The following is a 22467-nucleotide window of genomic DNA, read 5'->3' on the forward strand; positions in this document are numbered from 1 at the left end:
GGACACTGACAAACTGGAACGTGTCCAGAAGAGGGCAACCAAAATGGTCAAAGGCCTGGAAACGATGCCTTATGAGGAACGGCTAAGGGAGCTGGGCATGTTTAGCCTGGAGAAGAGGAGGTTAAGGGGTGATATGATAGCCATGTTCAAATATATAAAAGGATGTCACATAGAGGAGGGAGAAAGGTTGTTTTCTACTGCTCCAGAGAAGCGGACACGGAGCAATGGATCCAAACTACAAGAAAGAAGATTCCACCTAAACATTAGGAAGAACTTCCTGACAGTAAGAGCTGTTCGACAGTGGAATTTGCTGCCAAGGAGTGTGGTGGAGTCTCCTACTTTGGAGGTCTTTAAGCAGAGGCTTGACAACCATATGTCAGGAGTGCTCTGATGGTGTTTCCTGCTTGGCAGGGGGTTGGACTCGATGGCCCTTGTGGTCTCTTCCAACTCTATGATTCTATGATTCTATGATTCTAAATAGTCTGAATAAACAGCCTGCATCAAGAGGTTAGGGCCAGATGATCAAATCCCTACCTGGATAATTTAGCACAGAGTAGCCAGAATGGTGCCCTCCAACTCCCATCAACATCCAGCTAGCATGCCCAATGGTCAGGGATGATGGGATTCAAGGTCTAACAAGATTGAGAGGGTACCACATTGGCTTCTCCCAATTTAACCAATACAGTGGTACCTCGGGTTAAGAACTTAATTCATTCTGGAGGTCTGTTCTTAACCTGAAACGGTTCTTAACCTGAGGTACCACTTTAGCTAATGGGGCCTCCCACTGCCACTGTGCTGCTGCCACAGAATTTCTGTTCTCATCCTGAAGCAAAGTTCTTAACCCAAGGTACTATTTCTGGGTTAGCGGAGTCTGTAACCTGAAGCATCTGTAACATGAAGCATCTGTAACCCAAGGTACCACTGTATCCATGAAGAACATAGGAAGAGCCCTGCTGGATTGGACTAAATTCCCATCTAATCCAGCAGCATCCTGTTCTTACATTGGTTGACTAGATTTCTGTGGGAAGCTTGCAAGCAGGACCCAAGCACAGCATCCCTCTCCACCCTTGTGACTCCTGGCAACTGATATTCAGAGGCACACTGCTCTCCACAGTGGAGACAGAACAGAGCCATCGTGGCTAGTTGCCATTGACAGGATTTTATCAATGTGGAGGACAAGGATAAGCCTTTCTTGCTTATTCTTGTTGACTTATCATATTGACGAGAGATGCACATCTTCACATGGGCAGGCCTCGCAGATACTGAATTATGTTTTGTTTCAAGTTTGCAGCAGCTTTGAGGCAATCTGCTAGCGGGTACATAACCTGCCGTTCGGTACTGTTAATTGCCAAGGGAACAATTTCCTGTCTACTCTCATCACCGAGATAAGTTGGTACCCTTGACAACTGTGGAAGATTGGAAAGATGTAGGAAAGGTTAAAAAAAGGTGTCTGTGGGATAAGCTGAAAAATAAGAAATGGAAGAGTGGGTGGGGGATAGGTAAAAGGGTGGTTATAATGGTACTGAGAGGATATTTCATAACAGTGCAGCCACTCACTCCAGCTGATATGCCTGATGCTCAAAAATAACAGTGCTTTGTTTGGTATATAAAAGCACCATGTTGGGGGGGGGATGTGGGTCTCTTGGCAGCTACCCCAGGGTCTCTGCAGGAAAGCCCACTCTTCCAGAAATAATCATCTGCTTCTATCTTGTTTATTCAGAGTTCCATAGAATGCAAGTGGAAAGCAAGCAGTCATTGATTATTTCATCTGGAGGCCCATGAGCAGAGAAATAAATCTTTAGCTGCTCCATCCAAGGACTAATTGCTACTTGATTGTTTCCTCTTCTGCTGATCTGGCACCTGCTCAGGACAACTCTGCCAATGTATTAAACATATATTTACTTTCAAACAGAAGAAAGCTTGGCATCTAAAGCCAGGCCACATCACGCACACACACACCTTAAAAAAAAAGTTGTCGCTGCAATCATAACCCAACTTAACTTGGGAATAAGCCCGATTGAATTGACTTCTGAGCAAACACATGATTTACACTTTATTTATGGGTATTTCTAAACCACCAACTCATAAGAAAATATCACTGCTGTGTAGAATAAAATCATCATTACAATTGCTCTCTTAGGGCTCTTCCACACTTCCACTTGTCTCACCGCTTTCCCTGGAGGGATAAACTGGTTTTCCATGGATTGGCGTTTGTCCGATTCAGTGGCAGAGTGGGTTTTCCTGATGGTGCAAACTGAAAACTGCTCAGACCGGTGCTTTTTAGGCTTGGGACAAAGCGGAATTGTGAACAAGCCCTTTGACTCCTAATGTAGGACAATCTCAAGCTGCCTTGGAAGCAAATGTAAAAACCTGTGACATTTTAACAACCACCATCAATAAATAAAGCTTAAAACACCAGCTCACATTGGGGTGGGAAAAACATACCAGCAACCCAGAGCTTTCTAGTTTAATAGGTTAAAGGCAGCACCCAGGAAATGGAAATGGATAGGTAGCCAATGCATAGGCTCATTAAATGCCACCCTCCAGAACAGAAGAAAACAAGCTTCCATGTGACAGCTCTTCAGATATTTGAAGATGGCTATCCTATCACCTCTCACTCTTCTCCAGGCTGAACACACCCAAGTCTCTGAACCATTCCTCATAAGACTTGGTTTCCAGACCCTTTATCCATGCAGTTCTGCTGTAATGTACTAACAAGAGTGGACTTCTTTCAGTCTGAGGGTCAAAATGGCTTCCACACAACCTTCCGGGGGGGGCACATCCCTGTGGAGGGCAGGACCTGAAGCAAAAGTGAGTGGTAATTTTTACTTCTTTCTATAGTAGGCTTGGGACGTGGGTGGCACTGTGGTGTAAACCACAGAGCCTAGGGCTTGCCGATCGGAAGGTCAGCAGTTTGAATCCCCACGACGGGGTGAGCTCCCGTTGTTCAGTCCCAGCTCCTGCCAACCTAGCAGTTCGAAAGCAAGTCAAGTGCAAGTAGATAAATAGGTACCGGTCCGGAGGGGAGGTAAATGGCATTTCTGTGTGCTGCTCTGCTTAGTCATGCTGGTCACATGTCTTGGAAGCTGTCTGCGGACAAACGCCGGCTCCCTCGGCCTATAGAGCAAGATGAGCGTGCAACCCCAGAGTCATCTCTGACTGGATCTAACAGTCAGGGGTACCTTTACCTTTTATAGTAGGCTTGCTTCTATATACCCCTCACCCCACCCCACTCTTCTCTGTCCTCCACCCAGGCAAGCAGGAAGCCTTTTCAGAGTTCCAAGGACAGATTTCAGCCCAGTCAAAAGACTCACAGGAGAGTGCAGAGTAGGCCTGGGGAGATGGGGTGTGACTGGAGAGAGTTCTGAGAGCCTGACACAGAGGCGTGGAGGGCTGCATTGAGGTCTGGGGTGGGGGGGGGTAAGGCTGCCTGAACCATAAAATAGAAGTAATTGATGTGAATTCTAAACCTCCCTTTGATCACTTAACCCGAGAGCAGCAGCTGGAGGTCAGGTGTCAATAGAATCCACCGTCCAGCCTCCATCTAGGCCATGTCCTAGTGAAGCAGTTTTAAGCTACTTCTCTGAATCCTTCAGCAAGGGCAATGCTATTCAGCATGAAATACAACATGGAGGCCACAAGCACAGGTGTGACTGTCTAGAAAGAATCAACACAGGTCCCAAAATGCAGCATACCAGGCCGCTTTGCATCTATATTTAGCCTCAAACCCAATTCAAAATGAGCACTTGCATCAGGTATCGCCAACGTGGTGCCCTCCAAACTCATCCTCCTTCACCACTGTCCATGCTGGTCAGGGCTCATGCAACTGGTTTCAACAGCATCATGTTGGTGACCCTTAACCTGGATCCATATACACAGTTCCTATTTATTCCACTGGCCTGGCAGACCAATCTGATGGGTGTAAAGGACTTTTTTCTTTAGGGAAAGGGCCACAACATTTTGGAAAAGTGGGACACCTCTGCCTTGTCTGCGTCGTGTAGTTTGGCTGCTACATGGCTTCATCATGATCCAGCACAGCAGTCACTTAGCAGGTACCACAGGGTTGTTTTTCTTGTTACCTGACTCATTCACTCCCACATCTCCTTTAGATCACCTTTTAATTCAACATTCATCGTGGTTTGCTTGTACAAAACTTATGTGAAGGTCAGACTATGCCCAGTCTTTACGGAGAAGTTGCTCTGATTAGTTTGCGGGAAAGTTGTATGTCAATCTTCCATTCATCCTGATTTACTTGAGCAGTGTTTTTACACCTCCCTATTAATCATTCATTTGTCCTATGGTTTTCAGTGCACTTACCTGTCACTTTTTTAACCACAAAAGTCAGGTTTTTTAAAAGAAAAGAAAAGCAGATTTGTTGTACCCACAGCAACAGAGCACTTTAATTGGGCAAGCCTAAAATTCCCTTCTTGCACTTGAATCCCTCCCCGCAAATGCTGACAGTCTGGAGGTAACTGCAGATTGTCCTCCTCACCAAATACTGGAGCCTTGGGCAGTGCACTGCCTCTCCCTGAATTCTGTGTCTCCCCTGTCCCCAAAACACTGCCAAATACACACAGGCAGAAAAACATAGCTTGCTTGGATATTGCTTGTCCAAGCTTTGTAGGCAGACACCCTGCCCCATTTTTTCGGGGGTGGGGGGTAGACTTGATAATAGCACACTTGCTAAAAATGAAACTGCAGCACCAAAGTGATGGCCATACTGAGAGTTGATGCATCACATCCACCTGCAATGCAGGGAGATCCATTCTGCTCTGTTAAGTAATTCTCATGAATATACATTGGCTGTTGAGGCTGCTGAATATACCAGAGACTGATGCAAAATAAATCAAAAGCGGCAGAAGCAGAGTGAGAACAGAAAAGGAGGAGAAGCTCCAGAAACACTCCTGACTCCAGCATCTTGCAGAGGAAGAAGAGGAAGCAGGAAGTCAAGCTGGTGACTGAAAGACATGAACATGAGCACGGCTTTTTGCTACTCAGAGCTAAGAGCTTAGAGACTGCCTCTCTTTGCTGCATCCTCTCACATGACACATAGAAACACAGGAAGTTGCCTTATTTTGACCACTGGGTCCATGTGGCTCAGAATTGTCCATACCAGGGTTTCCCAAACTTGGGTCTCCAGCTGTTTTTGGACTACAACTCCCATCATCCCTACTAGCAGCAGCAGTAGTCAGGGATTATGGGGACTGTAGTCCAAAAACAGCTGGAGACCCAAGTTTGGGAAACCCTGGTCTACACTAACTGGCAGTGGCTCTCCAGGGTTTCAGGCAAGGGACATTTCCAGTCCTACCTGGAGCTGCATGGCAATGAATCTTGGGAGAGTCTACATTTCAAGCAGATTCGCTGCCACTGAACTACAGCCTTTTACCCTGGAATTGCCTTCCACAAAATGCGATGACCATGAACTTAGAAGACTTTCAAATATAATAATAATATAATAATAATAATTTATTATTTATACCCCGCCCATCTGGCTGAGTTTCTGCAGCCACTCTGGGTGGCTCCCAATCATGTGTTAAAAACAATACAGCATTAAATATTAAAAACTTCCCTAAACAGGGCTGCCTTCAGATGTCTTTTAAAGATAGGACAGCTGCTTATTTCCTTCACATCTGAAGGGAGGGTGTTCCACAGGGGGTGCTACTACCAAGAAGGCCCTCTGTCTCGTTCCCTGTAGCCTCATTTCTTGAAAGGAGGGAACCGCCAGAAGACCCTCGGTGCTGGATCTCAGTGTCTGGGCTGAACGATCAGGCAAACACATGGAGGATAAGGCTATCAATAGTCAGTGGCCAGGATGGCTGTCTACTTACCTCCAGGGTCAGAGGCAGTAGGCATCTGAATACGAGTAACTGGGGAATAATGGGAGGGCAGGGGCCTTTCATTCATCACCATCTTGTAGACTTCCCAGGGGCATCTGATTGGTGGTTGTGAAAAAAGGGTGCTAGACTAGATTGGCCATTGGTCTGATCGAGCAGGGTTCTTCACAGGTTCTTTCTTACATTCACATCTGTCATTTTAAAAGTTAACCTAATGGAACACCCCCCCACCCATAACAGGTACTTCTCTTTAAGTTTTCTGGTTATTAAAAAAGCGGTGTCATCATAGCAGAACTTGGTGTTCCAACCCTGATGATAGCAGTGAAGTCAGAGTGGGAAAGTATTCTTGTTTCCTGGAGATCCTCTCCCAATCTGATCCTCAAGGCCAAACAAGTCTAGAGTTTTGCAACTGAAATGAAACTGCTGGAGATAGTAAATTTAACCAGAGAAGCAGCAGAGCTGAGCTGGTGCTTAACCCCTTTGCCATATGCATTCCCCCCCCCCCCGATTAATCGTCCCCTGCTCTCAGTGTCCACAGAAATCATTTCCCCCTGTGGCTGGGAAAGGAGAGGGAAATATATTTTAATGCTGCAGTCCTCTACCCTCTAACCAGGCAGTAAACCTCAACTGAACTTAATAGTGCTAAGTAGATATGTAAGGCACACCTGTAAGACGTATTTTCAGAGCCAGGAAATCAGAGCCACACCATGTATTCAAAGCACTCTGATGCCACCTTAGCAGGCATCTCCCCCCCCCCCCCAATCCTGGGAACTGTAGCTCAGCACATAAATTTTTAACTTGTGTAAGTTCCCTAGCACTTTGTGGAAGTTGACCTGATACCACATCAACCAAGTCTGTGTTTTGTTTTTGAAGGTGGTTCCTCTGTGTATCCCTGGAAATTGGTTTAGAATTTATGTAATAGTCACAAAATTTATCCATATTTTTTTTTCTTTTCATTCACTCACACTTACTCTGATTTTTAAATAGAATGTAGGGTATTTGTGTATTGGAATTAACAGAGAGATGGTGAGCATTCAGGCTTGCTTTCTGCATTTCCAAATCTTCAGAATCATTTTCAATATGTTGCATTGCATCTGCAGACTTTTATTTGCTTCTTTTTCAATAAATGAAATGCAGTGTGGATTAGACTGTTGTAATTACGAACGCTCTATTCGTTTCCAGAGCTTGTCACTTGAGTCATTAATATAGGATAGTAAGTGCCTGAGCTGGTAAGCCTCATAATATAGTTTCCAAAAGGGAATACCCCATGCTCCTTCCATTGTTGTTGTTTTTTTAATATATCTGAGAATCTTAGCAGTACGTGGGCATTTTTCTTTTAAAATGAAAGTTTCCATTTAGAATGTTGGACAGGAATTTCAGTTGGGAGAATAGCACAAGGTAGATGAACTTCGGTGGTAAAACCATCATTTCTGTCAAGGCAGAGTCAAGCAATTCCAGTGTATTACATTTGTGCAAACATGGAAATAATTAGCAGTAAAGGTCTCATTTGGATTTTTGGGTCACTTGGACTCCTAAATATCTAAAGGCAAAATGTACTAGGGAGACACTCACAGATTAGAGACTTTCAGTTGTTCTCATTGGTCTGTCTTGTACCATAACCAGTCAGGATTCATTGGGGAAAGCCACATGCTTCAAATACTGTATATTGTGTATGCAACCTATGTCAATTCACATGTCAGGTCAGTTCACACAGAGCCACTAATTTGCATGCTGCAACTCATATGCATATATGCAAAAACAACAACTAGAATTTATAGAGAAATACAAAATGGGGAAAGTTCAATATGGGGCTGCTGTTTAGGATCTTGAGGAAATCTTCTCCCACAAGGTCCCAACGAATGGAAAGATCTTCCCCGACAAGCTGCCTGCTGGAACTTTGTAGCCTTCTGTTTATTTTCTTTAATTTAGAACACCGGGTGGTGGGTGCGGAGGTCTCTTGATATGAGTTTCTGATTTCCCCCATTTCCATGGCAACCATTTTTGGGTTCTGGTCAACAAGCTCTGTAGAGCTGGGTGACATTTTAACTCCTTCTTGCTGAATCCAGGCTGTGATTCATGGTAACCCTTTTATTTTGGTGCTTTCCCTGCTGCTTCTAGCATTTTGCAAAGTCTCAAGGGGGCGGGGGGGGGGAATAGAAGCCATGGGGTTTTCCTGTTCCTGCCCTGATCTGCAACTTCCCCCATTATCTGAAACTTCTGTTGACAAGACAGCACAACTCTGGGAGGGAAATCCTCTGGCTTCTCCAGTGCCATCCCTCCAATAGGAACAATTCCTCACAAGGAGTGGAAGAGTTAAGGCACCAGGGCTCAAAGGACCCACCAATTATGCCTGTCCCAAGGTTCCCTTTAAAATATTTCCCAGAATCAAGTGGTTGAGGATCTGAGAGCTGCCATATTAATTTCCCACAATACCCACAATATCCAATCAGCTTAGGGCAGTGTGGGAACTTAAAATGGCAGCCTTTGGCTGCTTAGCACTGATGAGAGTGCTACTATCTGCTGTTGCCATTGCCACCAGGTGAACCCACCACCGCTCCACCCACAAAGTTGAGCCTGGCCAGATGGCCTCAGACATGGAACTGGCCCCAGGGGTTAAGGTATTACGTTGCTAGAGACAGCATGTAGAATGTTTGTCTTAAGAGGGCACCAAAAACAATCCTCTTGTGAAGCTTCCAGAGCACAACAGTAGACAGAAAACAGTAGTCAGGCTGCTGAACAGGTTAATTTCAATATAGGACAAATGAAAAGACCTGACCTTATCTGACTGGTTTGCTCATCAATAGCATCAACGGCACTTTCCACCGAGCTGAGCAAGGACTGAATCTGATTGGCTGTCTCCTTCAGCAGGAAACGGGTCACAAACTGGTCCACATTGGTTCCTCTTTCATACACCTGGGAGGAAGAAGAAGATAGAACTTGTTGGGAAACTCCCAAGCTGCCTGAATGAACAACATCACCCAAAGAACATTTCCTCCATGAACTGTTGTTTTCTTTTAAGAAAGGTAAATGTGGAAATCTGCAGCCTTAGAAGGAAAAAAATATTAAGTATGACTCCTATCAAAGTGAAAAATATCCCACATTGCTATGTGTTGCATTCTGTCCAAACAATCATGTGATATTACTATGGTGAAGATGCACCATCTTTATGTAACTTCCTCCAGCTTTTAGGATACATGTGTGTCCATGTGGGATGCTTTTGCTGTTTATACCTCCATCATATTTAGTTCTTGCTATCAAGATGACAAAGTCACTCTGCAATGACCTTTCCCATCTGGTATATTCCAGAAGATTTGGGCTACAGCTCCCATCATCCCTGACCATTGGCAATGTTGCCTGGGGCTAATGGGAGATGCAATCCCAAAACAGCTAGGGGGCACCAGGTTGGGGAAAGCTGCTCTAGAGACGGTAGTAGTACAAGCAAAGCAGATGAGGGAGACCAGCAGAAACAGCGGCAGTTTGCATCCATAAGTCCCCACTGAAACAAATGGACATGCCTCCAGCTCTCCAAGATTGCATCTTGCCAGCCAGCTCCAACATTCATCCTTGCTTTGGCTTCAATAATAAGTAATCTCAGGCTGTAAAGCTATATGCCAGGGGTGGGGAGACCTCTGGCCCAGGGTTCCTTTATCTGGTCCTGCTCAAAACCAATCCTGCTGCTTGTCCCCACAAGTGCCTTTGCCTAGTTGGGATGTGTTCTTGATGCCTCTCGCATGGAAGGTGTTTGTGTCTATATACAGGTCTGATTCACGCTGCACAAAGGTAAAATTTGTTGCTCCACCCACTTCTGCCTCTGGCCCCCACCTACCACTGGCATGTGGCCAGGGAATGCTGAAGAAAGGTTCCCCCACCCCTGCTATATAGACTTGCCTAGTAGTAAGCGCTCCAGTGAACTCAATGGAACTTACTTCTGAATAGAGGGACTGTGGCGCTTCCCTGCACCCCATGTGTTTCCCACTGCAGTGCTGTTTCTGTCCCTCCTTGGGTCAAAATCTAAAGCCACTTCAGCTCCCTCCCAGACAAGTGGGCCTTAGCATTGCCCAGCACTTAGGGGCCATTAGCGCACAGTGGCCAAGCCCAGAGCAAAAGGATCATTGGAATGGCAGAACAACGTGACGGGCCAGAGGAGGAGGTAGGCAGGTAATACAGTGGTGCCTCGCAAGACGAAAAGAATTCGTTCCGCAAGTCTTTTCATCTTGCGATGTTTTTCGTCTTGCGAAGCACGGTCCATCGCAACTGCGCCTCTTCAAGCGGCTTTAAAAAAAAAGCGCAAGACATTTTCGTCTTGCGAAGCAAGCCCATAGGGAAATTTGTCTAGCGAAGCAATGCAAAAACGGAAAACCCTTTCGTCTAGCGAGTTTTTCATCTTGCGAGGCATTCGTCTTGCGGGGCACCACTGTATGTCATTTTGTTTAGCTAAAAGCTGCAACAAAACAAAAAAAGCAGAAAGGACGTTCAGATTTGAGCCACAAATGCAGCTCTTAATTTCCTGGTTGCCAACACAAATAAAGAAAAATGCAAAGTAACAGTACTGAACAGCAAGAAGCATGCAAGGTGTAACAACATTCTTCTCGCAACAAAACACAACAAATAAAGGGATCTTTATAAAGTGGACACTGAGCAACATCATGGACAATATCCTCTGTAAGTTTCACAAAATACACAAAGACACTGTTTCAAGGTTAATTCCTTAGAACTTGAACTTCGTACTCATCCCTATTATATTCTGTTTCATCTTACTGGGATGCAGAGGAAGTCAATTTTGTTTGTACTTTAATTTAATCTACATTTCTTGAATCAACATGCAAACTAAAAGATGGTTGTCCTTCAAAATTTGGACTCCTTCAGATTTCGCAATGCCGTTCTCCAACTGAGGCATACAAGCGTGCAAATGTTATGGGGGCAATGTGCATAACAATGCCTTAGTTCATAAATGTAACATCCAAAAAATGCTTTGTGTCAGTTCAAATGGCTTGCAAAACTGTATATTAGTCAAAACTGCATACAAAGATGTGTTGACTAGGAGAAATTTGCACTAAAATGCTCATGAAGCTTCATGAAAAAAAATTAAAAAGGGGGGGGGGAAATCACAGATTGATTTGGAAATGTGGATAACTGAATTTAAGGTTAAAAAACTGAGAAGCAGAGAAAACAAACTTGACAGACCCATAACATCCTTAATCCACTACATGGCAGTTAACTGGTCCTTTCTACAAGGCAATGCTAGATTCCAGGAGGCATCACAAGACTCCCTTGTTCTCTGGCCTCTAGGGCAGGAACCAGGTGTGCATGATCTGTGTAGCACTGAGCCTGAAATGAAAGCCCAGCTCCTCTTCTCTTCCTGCCAAGAGATCTGTCTCCTTGCTTTCCCTGAGGATCCGTTTCTCTGACTGATTTTTCCGTGTGCATGTCTGATTATATTTACATGCTGCCCATTCTGCTTGGCGAAGCCAAGATCATCAAAGGGGGAGGCTGCTGTCTCTTGAGAAGTTCTCAAGACTTGGCTACCTCCAGCAACATTGTTTGATCGATCAATGTTGTGTCAGGCTTCTGCTTCCCTTTGCGTTTTCACTCTCTGTCAGGAAGTCACTGTCAACCTTCCGGTTCTTTGCTTCTTTGTGGTTTGCTACTTGATGTATGTGCAGTAAGAAAAGTTTCTGCACAGGTGCAAAATAATAATACTTTTCCCTGAGATGTTATGGTCCATAGCAGAAAAGGGTAGGGTCTAAGGTTGCATAAAGCTGCAACCCTACGGAAGCTAAGCAGTTTAGGTCTGGTGAATGTTTGACCTGAGCAAATTAAGATGATAGCCAGCCACCATGGATGGCAGCCAAGCTTGGCTACTGTTCAAAAGTGAAACCACTGCCCTCTGCCCATTGCTAAATGCCACCTGGAATGTGCCAGCTCTGATATTTTTTTAAGCAAGTTGGAATCCATTTATTGAATACTGTACTGCTGAGTGAATTTGTTACATGCCCAGAGTTGGCTTTATTTAATCTCATAATGAATCACAATATTTGCATTATTGTAATATCTATAGAGGCCTAGTTTGTAAAATGCCATTATTTTATCACAGGGCTATTCCCAGTGTTCTTCATACTTGATTAGACCCACTGATTTCAATTAATCTCCTCTAAATATAACAAACGCTGAGCATTACTCATAATATCTGCTCGCTTAGAGGCCGAGTCAAACATATAAACAGATCCACAAAGTCATATACATAAAAAAGTTGAACTTTGTAGTTACCAAACTAGGGAAAGTGGAGACTAGGAAACAGGAGACAGAGATTGTCAATTCTGGCAATTAATACTTGTCATGGATGCTTTAGTTGAGATTCCTGCCTTGCAGGGGGTTGGCCTGACCTCCTTCCAACTCTACAATTCTATGATTCTAAAATATACTTTAATATGCTTTTTGTTGTATTTGATTTGTTATGTGTTTGGAATGTATCAAATAATACTGAGGAGGAATGATGATGATAATTCCATTTAGGGGAAATTTTGTTTTAAAATAATGTCATGCAATGAAAAAATTTTGAGCACAGAAACATACGAGGATCGGTTTGCTTTTTGCTTTTTATTTTATTTTTATTTTTTTTAAGCAGCAGGTAGCTTAGTGGAACTAGAAATTGCATCTGAATCAGGAGGGGACTTGAAAGCAAGTGTGTGTGGACTGCGGTAAAGGCATTGAGATGGCCAGAGGGAGGCAGCTGGCTTTGCTTACTGTGTGGATTGCTGAGAGGAGCTATCCAACTCCTGTTTATACATATTTTTATGCGACCTCAGTTACAGATGGGGCAGGGGAATTGGATTTTGTTCGCATTTTAATAAGCAACTACCTAATTCGTACTTATTGAATCAATCCAGGAACCAAAACATAGCTATCCTTCAAAATTCACACTCTTGCAGATTTTGTAATGCAGTTGCATGACCAAAAATATGTACAAAAATGCAGATATTTAGGAGGAAGTGTGCATTAAAATGCATACATTAAAAAAAATACAAAAATGCTTTATGTTGGGGAAAACGCTTGTAAAAATATTTCTGTAGATCAAAACTGCATATAAAGAGTGTAGATTGGAAGATATTAAAAGAAAACTCATTAATACTCAATTAAAATTGTGTTATCTGCAGAGCTCTAGGGCAAGCTGCCTGACCTGTTGCCAAGTTAACCGGAAGTCTTTTGGGAGCTTTGCACTAAAACACTGGCGAATTTTCATGATTTAGTTTATTATTATCATTTTTTCAAATTGCTACAGAATTCACTTTAAAACTGAAAAATCTAGACACCGAGGGAAACTGAAACTAACAATCCCTTCCCACATGCAAACATTTGGTCCAGCTATTGTTACAAAATGAACAGAATGTTTGCAATGCACCTTCAGCTTCAGTGCAAACAGGGAGTTTGGATGAGGGAGAGAAACTCTCTAACAGATTCACCGAGCAGGATTTTAGTCCAAATTAAATATTAACATCCTGCTCAGTGGATGGCTGGAGTGTGATATAGACACATTGTCCTCCCTGCCAGCTGCAGCAAATAGTTCATTATTAGCAGACATTTTTACAACACGCCCTCCCCCCCCCCCTCGGGCTTTTCAGCAAGCTCACCATTCCAGATTTAGGACAACATATCTGATGAATCTGAGCAGTTCTTTTGAAGTGGAAAACGTAGAGACCATGTTTATTGCAAATTAGCAATGCTTTCTCCTTTGTGCATTGAGATACAGAAGCTGCCTTGCCTTCACCACAGTGGAACAAATCCCATTGAGTCACTGTGTTTCATCTACCCACTGTCACCCAGCCTGGTGTAAATCACATCATTAAATGTCCATATATTTGATCAGGGCTTGGCTGGGGCTCAACCCGCAGGTGACTGCAAGAAACCAATCAGAGCCGAGTGGATCAGAGCCAGAGTGGGTTGGATAGCTACCGAATGACCAGGGAAACAAGACTCACCAATTGCTTTTGAAGCAAAAGCACCATAGGAATGAATCACCTGCCTGAACTTGTGTATAAAGACCCTCTTTTAGCTCACCACAGTTCTCTATCCTTGAAGAACTGACCCCACTCCTCTGCTTTCCCCTCCACACTCCTTTCCCTTGTGAGTCTTGTTGTTTTTTGTATGCCCAATGGCAAAACCCTCCACTCCACTCATTTTTTTTAATGATGTGAACAGCTTTGGGAAACAATGAAAAGCAAAATAAATATATATAGTAAACTAATAAATGAATGACTGAGTAAGTGAGGGAGACTTCGATTGCATTCCCTACTCAGCCATGAAAGAGATGAAGGGCCATCGTTCAGCGATAGGGCACAGGCTTTGCACACAAAATATCCCAGGTTCAATCTGCAGTAAAGGCTGGGAAAGTAGCTCACCTGACATCCACTGCCAGTCAGTGCTTGCCCACACGACTGTTTGCCCCATGATTTCTAAGCACAGATTTGAGAGGTATCTCTTTTGTCCCCCCGCTTTCTCTGGGAAAACTTGCTGCTTTCCGCTGTATCACAACAAAGGTTAATCCACAGAAAACCCAGTCAAGGTTTGTTCCAATTCAGCAGTAAACTGTGGGTTTTGCCAAGGAAAGTGGCGGCACAAAACAAAAACCTGTCAAATCCATGCCTAGAAATCATGGGACAAATGGAAGTGTTGATGAGACCTCAGTGTAGACAATATACTATGACAATACTGTCTCTCCTCCTCCGCCTCATTCTTTCTCAAGCCTATTTTGTAAAAGTGTGTACATTTTCCAGTATAACCTACCGTAATGACCTCTCTCCTAGGGGGTAACATAGGAGGCAACTATTTTTGTGGTGGCCACCATTTTGAATTTTCCCAGAATGTGCCTCAGACGTGAAAACAGGACTTTCTGGGTACAAAATACCTGTGATTCAACTCCCTCACACAAAAACAAACAAATAAATAATGCTGATTGCAAACTAGTCCCTGTCAGTTTGGTAGAGCCCTAAATTCTGGTTGGTTTGTCGCAACCATTTCACCTTGATCTGTGCATGAAGACCTGTGGATGGTGCCACATGCTTTTAGTCTCCTGCCACTTCCAGAATTCTTGTCCCTTGGAAGTGAATCAACCCCACAGCATCCTACACTTTAATACAAATACAGTATCAAACCACAAATGTGCCACTACTTAGATAATTGAATTCGCTCTTGCTGCACAAACGCAACTGGATTTTTATATATGTCATCTATGTCAGAATAAATTGAAAGGAAAAGTGTTCCTTAGATCTCCAAGATTCACTTAGACAGGAAAGGCTTTTCTGATGTGTTCTGGATGCCTCCTTGCAGAAGACTTGCACACTCATACAAGAAAGATGAAATAAGCAAAAGAAAATGGAGGTGACTGAAGACCTACAAATTCTTCAGCAATTAAATGGAAGCTTTCTGAATTCACACATTGTCGCTATTAATTTGATGTCCCTCTGGATCTATCTGTGCTTTTGAATTAATCCTAGCCCGTATAACTAAGCAGGTAAAAAAACCTGCCCTTCTGCTATTCTGCTACAGCAAAAGCATTTACTGTATCTAACATGTTTTATTTGTCAACTTAGTTATATAGGCTAGTATCAATTCAAAGGCACAGCAGCCCTCAGTGATCTGGAAACATCATTTCAGAGGGGCAGGTAATAAGCCACAGAGTGTGGATTAAAAAAAATATTATTATTGTAATATATTTATACCTTACCGTTTTCCCTGGCAGAGACTCAAGGTGGCTTACAGATAACAATAATAACCCAATCATTAAAAAACAATTAAACATCAATAGAATTAAAACTACATATAAATATAGACACAGAAATATATTAAAACCATACAAATAAGTACAATAAAAACAGCACCAACCCTTTCATTAAAAGCAGTCAATTCCCCAAAGCATGTTGGAAAAAGAAGGTCATCACCAGTCCGTGGAAGTACAACAAGGAGGGAGCCTGTCTAATTTCTCTAGGGAGGGCGTTTTAAAGTCTGGGAGCAGGCACTGAAAAGACCCTCCTCCCAGCTCTGCTATAATTTTTGTTTACCTGTTTAAGAATCTGTGGGCTCACAGCAAACCCTTAAAGAAGTCTCCAGAAACCACAACTGTAGAAAATGTTATATTTGTTCAAATATAGCAACATATAGGATCTGAAAACAACCAAATAAATGTACTTAGCTGAAAGGACAGGGAAGTTCCCCAAGATGGGAGGAACAGGGGTCCTCCCCACACCAGGATGGATTTCCAGGCTCCACCTGTGAGCCTACAGCAAATAATTGGAAGACATTCTTGCTCCCTGCTATGAGTACCTTGGCTTTGTGAACCTGCTGTGGTATTGCTGGGTTGGCCTTCACCCTGGTGTTCTTGCCAAGCATAAAGGGACCCAGTGTTAAGGCAACATAGCGGAATGAAGAATGCTCTTAACCCAAAATTGACTCAGGTACTTACCCCACCAGATCTTAACTTGTCTTTCCTGCTGGGATTGAAAGCCAATCAAACCAATAAAAAAATGGCACTCCAAGTACAGGACTCCTAGAAATATGGAGTAGGCAAAATAAAGAGATCCAAGGCCAATCAGGGACTCTCCCCCAAATTCCCATTCAGCTCCCAAACAGGCAACTAGCAATGAGTGGAGAAAGCATGAGGGCACTGCAAAGAGCAGGGAGGAGTGTTTGGGGCGGGACCAAATTATAAATCCTGGCCTTCCCCCCCACCCTGATTGGCCTGTTGGCCCATCTGACCCTTCCCCAACTCCTCCCCCATTTTGAGTCACCTTTCCAGGGGAGTTGGGGTGTGGCAAATTTGCCCCCACTTGAGGATGCGAATGGCATTGTTGTCAATTTATTTTTGCAGAACTAGGAACAGTCTTTCTTGTCCCTGTAAAACTAGGAGATTTAAGGAGTGCTGTTCCTTTCCATTTAATTTAACCAATATAGTGTTGTGCTGGGGGAGGAATCCAGTGCTAAACAGATAGTTTGAACTTCATCATCCTTGACCACTGGCCCCATTGGCTGGGACTGATGGAAGTTAGAGTTCAACAAAATTTAATAATATTAAAACTACTACTACTTACTACTACTAGTAATAATAATAATAATAATCTGGAAGGCCACAAGTTCCCCACCCCTGAGCTGAGCTCCTTGGAGAAAAATCAGATGTTGTGTTCTTGTTTTTTTGTTTTTTTAAATTACATTGATTATAATTCCTCAGCTTTCTCATGTATAGCTAATATGATTAAAGATTAACACCCTCAACCCAGCTTCCAAAATTGGGGAGGAGAGGCAATTTATTTTGACTGCAATACTGCAGGGTCCAGGGAGCTGTCAGCAGGAAAGGGCAGGGGCTTCAGACTAGTCATAGGGAACATTTATTTAAAAGTTTGACTGGGGTGGGGGGTTGGGGAGCAGGGTGCAAAGACGGAGGAGAGACTTATGTTTTTATCCTTAGCTATTTTTAATAACTAAACTAAGAGAGATAATAACAGGACAGAGATATCACTCATTATAATTTATTTGAACACATGCACAGGCAATTTGAATAATCAAAGCTTCATACATGCAAATTGCTCTGGGTTTATGACAGAAAAGATTAACGGAGGTCTGTTGCCATGGTAACCTGTGGAGGCACACAGATCTCAGAAGAGCCAAGGCTGCACTTCCACCTTTCTATTTAAAACAAAGCCAGAGAAGAAAGGGAGGGAAAGAAAGGCAAGGAGACGACTGGAAGCTTGCTGAGGAGCACATTCTACATACAAAATAATTCAGGCAATTAATTGCACATTCTTTTAGCATTCTGTACAATGTAGGATTCAGGGCTTAAATGTGGTGGCACCATAACAGACTCATTTTTGTATGTAGTTTTTCCCAATGTACACAAACTTTGCAAGCAACCTTCCCTAATTTGATTCACTTTTGTATTTTTTTTCACCAATGTAAGCATTTATATGCACGTTCTCCTCAAATACATGTGTTTATGTACATGGGGGAAGGTAGCTGGGGAACTACTGTTGCCTTAAGTTCTTCCATGCTTCCTGCCTTTGTAACCTCTAGCTTGACTTATGTTTGGTTGCTGTAGCTTGGAATAAAGTTGTTAATCCTAACCACCAAGTGAGTCCAAGTACCGAGTCTGAGATAGGGAGTCAGGACAGTACTGAGTATCTGACAACTTAGAAAATGGTTGGGGATTTTGTGACCCTCCAGATGTTGCTGGATTCCAGTTCTTATCATCCCCAGCTATTGTGGGGAATGGTCAAGAATGATGGGTAGTCTAGGAACATCTGGGTGGCCACAGGTTTCCCATCATTGACTTAGGACACTTCAAATGTGATGTCCTGTGACAATCAAAGCAACTGAGTCTGAAATGTTATTTTCCCCTGCAGCAGCGGCATGAAATGTAATTCTGATAGTTGCCTTTGGATACTTTTCTGAATTTCAAATATTTGCAATTATTAATAATATACATAAATGATTAATATGTATGCTGGGAACTGACTTGCATATCTGCATCAAAAAATTTTAAGCTTCCCATTGCAGTGACCAAACTTCCAGCTTTCAGCTCTGCATAACAATATGCATTTCACAATCCTGATTGTATCTCTGAGCCCTAGTCTTTGTTTTGAATTATATTTACTGACTCAAGCAGGAATCTGGCAGTGTTGCTAGGAGAGGAAAAACAAATCAACTCTTTCACCTTTCTAGGAGCAAGATACAATATGCTGCTGTCAAAGGCAATGAGATGCTTTATGCAAAGAAAGATATTTGTGAGATAATGTTGCCCTGAATGTTTTTTGAAGGAAGATAGTTTTCATGCATTCAAGGAATGCTCAACTGAGACTAGGGATGGAGCTAGAGATAATCTCAAAGCTTAGTTTACATACATGAGTTCCCCCCCTAATTCCTGTTTTGCTCCTTGATCTTGACAAGAAGCAAAGTTTTCCCTTGAGTTCCACTAAAACTATAAACAACTTGCATGTTAGGTAAAGGTAAAGGGACCTCCGACCATTAGGTCCAGTTCTCCAATCTGTCAAGTCAACATGAATTCTGTCATAATAATAATAATAATAATAATAATAATAATAATAATAATAATTTATTTATACCCCACCCATCTGACTGGGTTTCCCCAGCCACTCTGGGTGGCTTCCAACAAAAGATTAAAAATACATTACAACATCAGTCATTAAACACTTCCCTAAACATTAGCTACCCCTTTTATATGTATTATACTTAGAATATACTGGGGTGCTTGCATATAATTTGATGGGCCTTTAAAAAAACCACAAAACCTGACTCAGACATAAATCAGGTTCAGACATACCTTAAGTAGACTCTCGATGCAGGGGGCGGTCTAATGTGAACAAAGAGCCACTAAAATAGCTGTATAAATCTGCTTAAAATACATTCCTCTTCCACCTCTAATTAAGCCAAGAGAAATATTTCCAAGCAAGTGAACTGGTGCAGTGGACAGTGAGTGGGATTTGTAATCAGAGGAACCTGCATTCAGATCTTGCTGCTGTGCAATCAAGGGCAGAGTGAGATGACAGCAGAGTGGGACAGGGAAAGGGGGTGTTTGCAGAGAGAAAAACCAGGGTGGAGTTTAGAGTGCTCTTGAACCCCAACTCCTATCAGCCCAGGCCAATATGGCAAATGGTCTGAGATGATGAGAGTTGTAGACCAGCAACACGGAAGGTCACAGTATCCCTATCCTTGTAATAGAGTCACCTCCAAACATTTAACTGTGGCATCTAAAAGAATATAAGATTGGGATGAGGCCCACTTCAGTGCGAAAGTCATTCCATGATTGTGGTGCCACCATTGACAAAGAGATTTAAATGTCATTTCAGGGTATTCCAGGGCAACTTTGAAGTTGAAAAATAAATAAATGGTGAATTCTTCCCTCAGTTCCCAAGGCTTACGGTCTTGACTCATTAAAAATTACCACAAAGTAGTAGATGTTAAGGTAAAGGGATCCCTGACCATTAGGTCCAGGCATGGCCGACTCTGGGGTTGCAGCGTTCATCTCGCTTTATTGGCCGAGGGAGCCGGCGTACAGCTTCCGGGTCATGTGGCCAGCATGACTAAGCCGCTTCTGGCAAACCAGAGCAGCACACGGAAACGCCGTTTACCTTCCTGCCAGAGTGGTACCTATTTATCTACTTGCACTTTGACGTGCTTTCAAACTGCTAGGTTGGCAGGAGCAGGGACTGAGCAACGGGAGCTCACCCCGTCATGGGGATTCAAACTGCTGAATCCTAGGCTCTGTGGTTTAACCCACAGCGCCACCCAAGTCCTTAAGCAGGTATTAACATACAGACAGAAGTGAACTGAAATAGTGCAAGGGAGCAGAGAAATGCTCACGTTAGTCCTCAATCAAATTTCAGGCATATTTCTAAATTGACAGCACATCCCCAACCCAGGAACTAATCTTCTTCATTAGAATGCACATGGTAAAATGTTTGGAAACAAGGCCAATCTGCTAGGGAGGAAAAAAAACATTTGAATAAAATTCATGATTCTCTCAAATCATATCACTGTGGGAATGATTATCAGGTGCAACTTGAGATAATGAATCCTTTGTATGAATCAGCAAGCAAGAGAATACCAAATATTTACTGCACAGAGAGTGTGTATACACTGAAATATACTTCAAGACTCTTTTTTCTCATAGAGGCTGGGTTATCTTTGGGAATTAAAGAAAAAGTAATATGGATCGCCACCTGATTTTTCTGTTATATTTTTCACATTATATTTATGGGAGCTGACCATCATGGGAAAGAATAACGAAATATTACATTATGCACATACACATCCATACAGCTGTGTGTGTGTGTGTGTGTGTGTGTGTGCGTCAGAGAGAGAGAGAGAGAGAGAGAGAGAGAATACATAAGAGGAGCCCTGCTTGATCAGACCAGTGGCCCACATAGTCCGGCATCCAGCTTTCACAGTGGCCAACCAGAGTGCAACAACACCCTCCCCACTTGTGATTTTCAGCAGCTGGCATTCAGAGGCATACTGCCCAAAGAGTTGAGGAAGAACATAGCTATTGTGGCTAACAGCTATTGATCGCTTTGTCCTCCACAAACATCTCTAATTCCCTTTTTAAGCTATTCAAGTTGGTGGCTTTCTCAACATCTCATGGGATCGAGTTCCACAGTGCAACTAAGCCAGGGGCCAGCACCCTTTTTCAGCCATGGGCTGGTCCACCATCCCTCAGACCATGTGGTGGGCCGGACTATATTTTTTGGGGGGAGGGGGAGGAAATGAATGAATTCCTATGCCCCACAAATAAGATGCATTTTAAATGAAAGCACACATTCTACTCATGTAAAAACACCAGGCAGGCCCCACAAATAACCCAGAGATGCATTTTAAATAAAAGGACACATTCTACTCATGTAAAAACACGCTGATTCCTGGACCGTCCATCAGATGGATTGAGAAGGCGATTGGGCCACATCTGGCCCTCGGGCCTTAGGTTCCCTATCCCTGAACTAAGCACTGTGTGAAGAAGCCCTTTTTTAGTGCTGATTTCTTGTATTATGAGAGGAAGAAACCTCCCTGTCCACCTTTTCCACAGCACGCATCATTTTATACATGTGTGTCATCCTGACTGTTTCCTGACTGTAGAATTGCCTTCCTCATTCTCGGTCTGAACCCGCCCTCTCACAATTGTATGTTACCTGGGTTCGTTTGCATTAGCACCACCAAGATTTAGAGCTAAATGGACACACAGGAGGAGGAAGCTGGCAGGCAATAGCGCCCCTTGGTCTCGTAAGGCCAGCAGAGCTAGAGCAATGCTGACTGGAGTAAGTAGGGTAAGAGCCCCATTTACCTAAATGGACCAGCTTCTGCTGGAGGACATGACAACATTGACATCATGAGAAGATGGCATGACAAAACATCCTTCTGCAGTTTCCAAGTAGCGCAAGCTGATGGGGAGCTGTAGTGTACACAGAATGACTATAAACAGCAATAACACAACACATGCACGCCTCACCCACTCCATGATGTCAGGATGAGTGCACATACCTCAAGAAATTCATCAAATTCCCCTAACCCTTCCCATAGAGTTTGGGGAAGATTTTGATTCACCCTCCTCCCCAGTAAATGGTTGCAAAAACCCAGAGAGCTACTGCCTATTATTGACATTGAGATAGGACTACTGGTCTGACTCTAGAGACAGATTTTTAATTGTGATCTTTAAGCTTTGTTGCTGCTTTGTTGTTTCATTGTGTTTTGTATTTCTGCTAAGCAGCCTCATGTGTCCTGATGGATGGGAAGGTGAGATATAATGATTCCAAGGAGAATAAACAGTAAGTATTAGGTTTTTAAGCAGTTTCAGTTCCTGGGTCGCAGAGACTACCCCTCATCTCTACAGTGTTTGAAGTGCCCTGTCCATAGTGCTGAACCTTCACTCAGTAAACAGACCTTTTAGTACATGCACAGGCAAACTCCGGGCCTCCAGATGTTTGGGACTACAATTCCCATCATCCCTGACCACTGGTCCTGTTAGCTAGGGAAGATGGGAATTGTAGTCCCAAACATCTGGCAGGCTGGAGTTTGCCTATGCCTGTTTTAGTACATATACTAGGCTTGCATGAAGCCCTCCAGCAAATTCAGTGTGGGT

General features: G+C 43.2%; 1 protein-coding gene across 1 annotated transcript in view; it reads right to left on the reverse strand.

Annotated features, from left to right (window-relative positions):
• NECAB2 (N-terminal EF-hand calcium binding protein 2) overlaps window positions 1-22467 on the reverse strand; it is a 146471-nt gene that overhangs the window by 20692 nt on the left and 103312 nt on the right. Inside the window, exon 6 of the mRNA XM_082232370.1 lies at window positions 8611-8747. Coding sequence (XP_082088496.1) covers window positions 8611-8747 — 137 coding nt within the window. The remainder of the gene's footprint in view (window positions 1-8610; window positions 8748-22467) is intronic.

This window comes from Podarcis vaucheri, assembly GCF_965113315.1.
Source record: "Podarcis vaucheri genome assembly, chromosome: 7".
Taxonomy (NCBI): domain Eukaryota; kingdom Metazoa; phylum Chordata; class Lepidosauria; order Squamata; family Lacertidae; genus Podarcis; species Podarcis vaucheri.